Genomic DNA, 8481 nt, shown 5'->3' with positions numbered 1-8481 from the left:
ATTTCTTCATGATGGAGACTCGTAGAGTTTTCCATGTCTTTCGGGCTTCTCCGTTGCCATGAAGGCTAGCCCACCATTAACAAGCTGATTTTTGGAAGTACATAGCTACATGGTGTAGCTTGGAGGACTCTGTGAAGCCCTCCTCTCCAAAGGCCACATCAAATTGCTGGACAAAGGCAACCACTTTGTTGTAGCACCAAAGGTGCCATCATAAGTGAGAAAAGAGATACTCTTTCCTCCATCTTTGAACTTCTTTAGCTTTTGTGACCTTCACCATGTAGGGTAGGATTTACGATGTCCTCCCCTCCTGTATTCTCTAGGAGAGTAGCCATAACTTCCGTCGGAGGAGGAGGAAGGTGAAGAAGAAGGAGAAGAGGTTGACCTCTTTCTTGTGCTTTTCTTTCTTTGTTTCCTCTCTTTCCTTTCAGAGTGACGAGGAGAAGTATTGTTTGTTGATCTTTTCCTCTTGGGAGGAGTGGGCAATCGTCTAGAACGCCGTCTTCATGGAGCCACTTCTTCAGAGGAACTTAAAGTTTCATTGCTTTCTTGCTCTTTGGATTCCTTTTCTCGTATGAGAGAGAGTCCTCTTTTGGGGGTCTCTTCAAGAGGCATCCTAAGCTCTCTCTCCTCTTGGAGAGGAAGGGAGATCCCATAAGCATGAAGTTGTTGAGTAACTTTGGCTTGCAAAGTAGGGTTGCCATAGCTTGCTGCAACCTAGTTACGAGATAATTCACAAACATGGGGGCATCGTCTTTAGCACCTTCACGTGCAAAATCAAAGCTATCAATGTTCATTCTACTCTCTTGGTTATTGTCAGCCATGGTAACAAAAGTTTTGTACGTACTTAGTGTATGCTTTGGCAATTCAAAACCTTAGTTGCCACTCCTCTTAGCCTTTGAAAATCGGCTCTTACGTATCTACACCCACGACTCAAAGTGGCTAATTATAAAGGGTAGTGGAGTAGGTCTAACATAGCAGTGTTACCGAGGGCTAGCTCCTTTTGGACTTCTTATAGCTCAATAATGGTAAAGCCATAGGCAAGTCTAAAAAGACTCCATAATTAAGTCCAAAGCTCCTAAGGGGTGAATTATATCCCATATAGTGGGCTCAACAAAACCGATAATAGATAGTAGTTTCATTTACCCTAATATAATTAACAAAATCAACCATTTATAGGCTATTTAAGGACCTCTCTTCTTAAGCAAGAAAAGAGAAATCAAGTGCTCTGATACAAATGTAATGGAATTGGCTTATTAACTTGAGAGTAACGAAAAACAGAGAGAGTACTTTTTTGAAATTACTTTGTGAGCATAACGGGTGAACATAATTGATGGTAGCAACATAAAACATAGCATTTAGTTAACTTGGCATGAGCAATACTGGCAAGAGAGAGAATTTATAGAACATGATAACAGTTGAGAACCGGATTGATGTGGAGCCGGTGGTTCCCCCTCCAATAGGGTTTGTATTATGATTTCTATGAGCTCTTTTGGACATTAACAAAGGAGATACGGCAATTGCAAGCCAAGGTGCTAGTAAAGTCCCATGTTGTTTCCACTATATGTTTGAGGCTCTGAGGCCACCAATTAGAGTTTCCCCTCTTCAAATAATCACTTGGGCTTCTCTAATGAACTTATAAAGCTTCCATGAAATGGTCACGAGGAAGAATTCAATTGTAAATTTAGGGTTTTTATCAGTGCGAAAGAGCACCGTATCTGTGCAATTGGGAGCGAGGCTACACCAAATCATCAGACACAAGAGGTTTGATTTGATCTTGGTTGTTACCTAAAGTTTCGGTCTTTTTGAGTGTGTCTTTTGCTTCAAGTCTTCAATGACTCGCTTGATTTTGCTGCGAATCCTCACGTCAGAGACCTGACGCTTTCCTAACCGCACTGCACACTTCTCAACAACGTTGGCACCGCGGCTTGGAAACGTGGATGATAGAAGGCATTGCAATACAAGGCTCAAGCTCCATGTCTACCTACCAAAAGCCTGAAACATGCAGGACAGCGAGCTGTCAGGAATGATTGAAGTTTGAACATGATGGAAACAAAGTTGACCTTTTATTATTTCCAACGGTCCAGCCAAATTTAATACAAGGAATTAGTCGGGATGACATCTCATGGAGATATAAAAAGCGCGCGAGAAAGTTTTGCATGCGCATGCAGTCTGTTGTGGTCCAAGCTGATCGCAAAGCCAGGGGATTCTCGCAAAGCTTGGGAGCTATTAGGGTTAGGGTTCCGCAGAGAACTGATAAGCAGATCTCGCGCTGCGAATATGGGGGAGAGGGCAAAGGATGACCTTTGAAAAACGTTTCACGCTAACAAAAGAGGCTGTGCGCCACGTCCTGGCCTGTGGAACGCGGGTCGCTCCTGATCTCCAGCTTCTTGTTAAAACCTGCCTCCTCTGATCTTTGCAGGGTCATATGATGACGAAGAAAACGCAACCACCAGCTGCAGGAGCCAACATGGCCGATGATCAAAAGACCATCAGCCTTCAGGCTCTTACCACAGAAACGGTTGATTTGGTACATTTCCTTCTTCTTCAAAACCTGTTATTTCTCTATAAGCTGTCTCCTTCAATCTCGGATTTTAGCTGCCTGATTGACGTATCTCGCTGCATTTTGCTTCAGCTGTGGTTTTCTTGATGCATGCGGACGCCTGTGTTACCTCCCCTGGTTTTTTTTTTTTTAATGTTATCTCCTTACGTAATTATCTTTTCTTCTTTGATGTCCTTATGTTTCAATCACCCCGTATAAACAACACACTGCAGCTTAATTGTTTGTGCTGCTACCATACAAACGATTTCTCTTTTTCCCTCCTCTCTTTTTTATGGTCTTATAATCATAAGTTGTACCCTCCCTTCCTGTGAATTTGTGCAATGTTGCATGTACTATCGTCGGCATACTGCATTGGTGTTTCAGAGTACTATCATGCTTACGTTTTCCCCCTTTACATCTGCTCCAGGAAAGAATTCCTATTGAAGAAGTTTTCGAACAGCTAAAATGTACCAAGGAAGGAATCTCCTCCGAAGAGGGAGAAAATCGTCTGAAAATTTTTGGCTTTAACAAGCTCGAGGAAAAATCTGTAAGCCTATTCTCTACAAATCTAGTGCTTGACGATTTGATATAGTGTTGTAGGATCATTCTGATATAGTGTCATAATATTTTCAGGAGAGCAAAATTTTGAAGTTTCTGCTGTTTATGTGGAATCCTCTTTCCTGGGTCATGGAAGCCGCTGCCATTATGGCATTAGTCTTGGCAAATGGACCAGTCAGAGGAAAGGCAAGATTATTACTGCTTACAATTATGGCCAGGGATGCTCTGCATAAGCCTCACTTATTGCTGTAGTTGGTGTGTGTGTCTGCAGAATATGCCGCCCGATTGGCAGGACTTTGTTGGCATTATTCTTCTCCTGGTGATTAACTCTACTGTGTCATTTTTGGAGGAGAACAATGCTGGCAATGCTGCAGCTGCTCTAATGGCAAAATTGGCTCCAAAAACTAAGGTTGAACTCCACTTATAAGTTATGCCTTCGTTTAGATTTTTGTCAATCTTACTGGCCCAGGTGCCTTGGAACTTAATATTCTGATGACCTTGCCTGTCTAGGTTCTGCGAGACAGGGAATGGAGTGAACAAGATGCATCAATTTTAGTCCCAGGTGATATCATCAGTGTGAAGCTTGGAGACATCATCCCAGCAGATGCACGTCTTTTGCAGGGTGACCCCCTCAAGATTGACCAGGTGATTGTAATGGAGGGAATTTACTAAAAACTGCTTGAAGTGCCCTTTCCTTCAAGGCAGGCCGCTTAATAGGGTCCTTTTTTCTGGCAGTCTGCTCTTACTGGGGAGTCTCTACCTGTTACTAAGAAACCAGGAGATGAGGTCTTCTCAGGTTCGACGTGCAAACAGGGTGAGATTGAAGCAGTTGTGATTGCTACAGGGGTACATACTTTCTTTGGGAAAGCTGCTCATCTTGTTGACTCGACAAACCATGTTGGCCATTTCCAGAAGGTCAATGATTTCCTGTCACCATTTAACTTGGCACTTGGTTGCAGATTTTTCAGATGCTTTTCTAATGCAGTTCTGATATTTCAATACCTTTGGTTTTTCGACTTGTGGTATCTTAATTAAATTGAAAAGCTTGCAGCAGGACACTTATGGCTGTGCAATGCAGAGCTTTAGTTTTGTAAATACTGGCCTTGAAAATATTCCACATTTCGTGGCAGGTCCTCAAGCAAATAGGCAATTTTTGCATAATCTCCATCGCGATTGGGATTGTCGTTGAGATTCTCGTCATGTACCCGATACAGAAAAGAGCCTATAGAGAGGGGATCAACAACCTCCTTGTTCTCCTTATTGGTGGAATCCCCATTGCCATGCCCACAGTGCTTTCTGTGACAATGGCTGTTGGTGCTCATCGGCTTTCTCAGCAGGTAAGGTTGATCGTAAAAGGAAGTTTTCATGTGTTAATGCTTGAAATTTTTAAGGTTTATCATAACTTTTATATCAGGGCGCTATAACAAAGCGTATGACTGCCATTGAGGAAATGGCTGGGATGGACGTCTTGTGCAGTGACAAGACGGGAACACTTACTTTGAACAAGCTGACTGTGGACAAGAATCTCATAGAGGTTTGCACTAGTTCATAGTACCCACCTGTAGTGTGAATCTTTACATAGTGATTTAACTTGCACTCTGTATATGGACTCAGATTTTTTCGAAAGACGTGGATAGAGATATGGTAGTTCTGCTTGCAGCGAGAGCCTCAAGAATAGAAAATCAAGACGCCATTGACACAGCCATTGTGGGGATGCTAGATGATCCAAAGGAGGTACTGTCGAAGCCTGGATACAGCTTATATTGTTGATGCCACTCCATCTATACCCATGCTTATTAGCTTATGTTCTTTGCTCTCTCAAGGCGCATGTCAGGCATTTTTGAATCTTGAATAATTAGTGCTTTGGTTCAGCTGTCAGGCTTTTTCGAATCTTGAATCTCTACTGATTTCTGAACTTCTTGGCAAATTAGTTCTCTAACAATGCATGTGTTCTTGATACTGGTCTCTGCTTTTGATATGCATGCAACACAAACGTGACTTCAGTTTCTCTGCAGGCAAGAGCAAATATTGAAGAGGTGCATTTTTTGCCATTCAACCCAGTGGACAAGAGAACAGCCTTAACTTATATAGAAAATGGTCGTTGGTTCAGAGCTAGCAAAGGTGCTCCCGAACAGGTATAATATTATTACTTCTGATTGTGTGCTCTAGCTATGTACCGTAATTTCAATCCCTTTCTGACATTTATTGTGTGTTTAAAGATCCTAGCATTGGCTCATAATCGCCATCAGATAGAAGCAAGAGTGCATGCAATGATTGATAAATTTGCCGAGCGTGGATTGCGCTCTTTGGCAGTTGCACGTCAGGTATAGTTAGGACCATTAATTAGCATGCTTTCAGTTTGTCCCATGAGGCATATAAAGTTTACTTTTGTGAAAACAGGAAATACCTGAAAAATCTAAAGACAGTGAAGGAGGCCCATGGAAATTTTGTGGTCTACTACCTCTCTTTGATCCCCCTCGCCATGACAGTGCAGAGACAATCAGTAAAGCGTTGAATCTTGGAGTGAATGTCAAAATGATTACAGGTATTTGTTCTATCGTTGAATCCTCTTGTAAGTTGGATAATTCTACTGCTACTGACGGCAGTGAGATTAAGCTTCCCATCTGTCAAGACTTGGAAAAATCGTGTTCTGGTTATCAGGTGACCAACTGGCAATTGCAAAGGAGACTGGCAGAAGATTAGGCATGGGCACGAATATGTACCCATCCTCTTCATTATTGGGACAAAACAAGGAGGAAGCCATTGCGTCTTTACCCATAGATGAGCTTATTGAAAGAGCTGATGGGTTTGCTGGAGTTTTTCCTGGTAAGTGATACAATTTATTTGGTTGTGAATGGTTATTACATTTTAGTTTCCTTGATTTTGCCACTTGACCTAAATATGTCCAACATCAATCAACAGAACACAAGTATGAGATTGTCAAAAGACTGCAAGAAAAGAAACATATCTGTGGAATGACTGGTGACGGTGTTAACGATGCTCCTGCATTGAAGAAGGCAGATATAGGGATTGCTGTTGCAGATGCAACAGATGCGGCAAGGAGTGCATCAGATATTGTTCTGACAGAGCCGGGGTTGAGTGTCATCATCAGTGCGGTTCTCACAAGCCGTGCAATATTTCAAAGAATGAAAAATTATACAGTAAGGCATTTTAAGAGTCAGTCCTCAATGTTTGTACGTTCTTTTCTGACCAATTGCATTAATTTTTGACTTGGATTTCAGATTTATGCTGTCTCCATTACTATCCGCATAGTGGTATGGTTTCATAAACTCAGTATGCATCTAACATGCAAATCTTTATCATGACATCTGGGTCCATAAACAGTGCTTAAACATTTTCTATGTGACATTTATTTCAGCTCGGCTTTCTGTTGTTGGCCTTGATCTGGAAATATGATTTTTCGCCTTTCATGGTTCTTATCATTGCCGTTTTAAATGACGGTGAGGGTTTGACGTTGTCGCTTGTGAAGGGATCAGGGTTCTCTTAAAGAGTCTTTTTGTCATAATTGTTTGGCGGTGCACTTGAGTGAGTAGGTACTATCTTGACCATTGCCAAGGATCGAGTGAAACCCTCTCCACTACCTGACAGCTGGAAGTTGCGAGAAATTTTCACGACTGGTATTGCCCTGGGGGCATATCTGGCTGTACAGACTGTCATTTTTTTCTGGCTTATTAAAGAGACAAGCTTCTTTACAGTAAGTGATAGATTCCTCTCAGCTTGTCAATTTGAGTGAGTAAGTTGATTCTGGTTTTGATGCTTTCCTTCTGTTTCAGGATCACTTTCATGTGAGACCGATCGGTGGTGACGACAGGCAGCTTACTTCTGCAGTATATTTGCAAGTCAGCATTATCAGCCAGGCTCTGATCTTTGTCACCAGATCACGAAGTTGGTCTTTTCGAGAGAAGCCTGGATTATACTTAGTGATTGCTTTTGTAATAGCACAAGTGGTACTACCTCAGCCTGCACAATGCTGCCGCCTTATTTTTGCACCCGCCAATTTCTTGTGCAAGACTAAAGTTTTGTAATTTTGTACAGGTTGCAACAGTGATAACTGTCTATGCTAACTTTGGCTTTGCTGAGATAAGAGGAATTGGTTGGGGTTGGGCTGGAGTTATCTGGCTTTACGACATTGTCTTTTACCTTCCTTTGGACGTCATTAAGTTTGCTGTACGATATGCCTTAAGCGGACGGGCATGGGATACTCTCTTCGAAAGGAAGGTAAGTACTGCAGACGTCATGTTTGCTATGTACTGGGGACAATGATGCTATCCCTTTGTTAGACTTACAATCCTCCTTTACAGGTTGCATTTACCAAGAAGAAAGATTTTGGCAAAGAAATAAGGGAGGCTCAATGGGCACATGCACAAAGGACTATGCATGGTTTGCAACCTGCTGAGCCACTGCCCACCATATTGGGGGACAAGGGCAGCTATCATGAGCTTGCGGAGATTTCAGAACAGGCTAAACGAAGGGCCGAGATTGCTAGGTAATGACCATTGTTGTGAGAACATAACTCTATAGTAGTATTGCATAAGTGATTTGAAGCAAGTAAATCATTTGCATTTGAAGGGAGTGACAATAGCTGCCTGCAGGCTTCCGATGGCCAAAGCCATAGTCATTCTTTAGCAATTAAACTAGAGGCCAAGGTAGAACTACTTGGAATTGATTGAAAGTTATAATTGTAAACATCGTTTGCTTGCAGATTGAGGGAGCTGCACACATTAAGAGGCCATGTGGAATCTGTTGTCAGATTGAAAGGATTGGATGTTGATACTATTCGACAAGGCTACACAGTGTGATTAAGCCCATTTAATTAAATGTGCACAGACTAGGGTGGATTAAGTAGTGAAGCATTCATGTTGTGTGTGTGTGCAAGCTTGTAATGGAGTAAAGAGTAGCACAATGTAAACTTGGAAAGACGAAGATTCAAACTATCTTGGCACCAAGTTTAAAGAGGTTATGAGCCATGATATACTCGAACATATGTGCACAGACTAGGGTGGATTAAGTAGTGAAGCATTCATGTTGTGTGTGTGTGCAAGCTTGTAATGGAGTAAAGAGTAGCACAATGTAAACTTGGAAATGTTTTTGATAATCTGGCTTGGAATGAGTCAATAAAAGAGTTGAATTTATAGGCTCATTTGGTGCTTATGTCATGAAATATGTCATTAGGGATTACATCATCATGTAGGTCAATTTGTCTTAGGATTGCATGGATAGTCACATGGGTTTATGCAATATGCGCATCTAGTAGCTAGATCAGGGGGAGTAACAGACCAATCAACCTTGCATACGACCATCGTCGTAAGTTCACCTCATGAGAGAGAAAAAGATACCCATGACTAGAGTAATCGAGGAAATGA

The 8481-nt window shown here is 41.9% G+C and overlaps 1 protein-coding gene across 1 annotated transcript; it reads left to right on the top strand.

The window, feature by feature from the left end:
• The first annotated feature begins 2144 nt into the window (after positions 1-2144).
• LOC147452899 (plasma membrane ATPase-like) lies at positions 2145-8256 on the top strand. The gene is made up of 21 exons (XM_086518465.1): positions 2145-2527; positions 2967-3086; positions 3173-3283; positions 3369-3506; positions 3608-3742; positions 3833-4012; positions 4228-4434; positions 4512-4631; positions 4712-4831; positions 5113-5232; positions 5317-5421; positions 5498-5642; positions 5759-5923; positions 6020-6258; positions 6340-6372; positions 6477-6558; positions 6652-6812; positions 6892-7065; positions 7154-7336; positions 7420-7604; positions 7821-8256. Exons 1-21 carry the CDS (start codon positions 2426-2428, stop codon positions 7915-7917), a joined length of 2922 nt encoding a protein of 973 aa, XP_086374591.1. The 5' UTR covers positions 2145-2425; the 3' UTR covers positions 7918-8256.
• The last annotated feature ends 225 nt before the right edge of the window (positions 8257-8481 follow it).

The sequence above is a fragment of the Adiantum capillus-veneris genome, chromosome 8, assembly GCF_014529385.1.
Source record: "Adiantum capillus-veneris isolate H3 chromosome 8, ASM1452938v2, whole genome shotgun sequence".
NCBI lineage: Eukaryota > Viridiplantae > Streptophyta > Polypodiopsida > Polypodiales > Pteridaceae > Adiantum > Adiantum capillus-veneris.
Note: the sequence above shows the minus strand (reverse complement) of the source record. Positions and strands in the feature narration are given on the sequence as shown.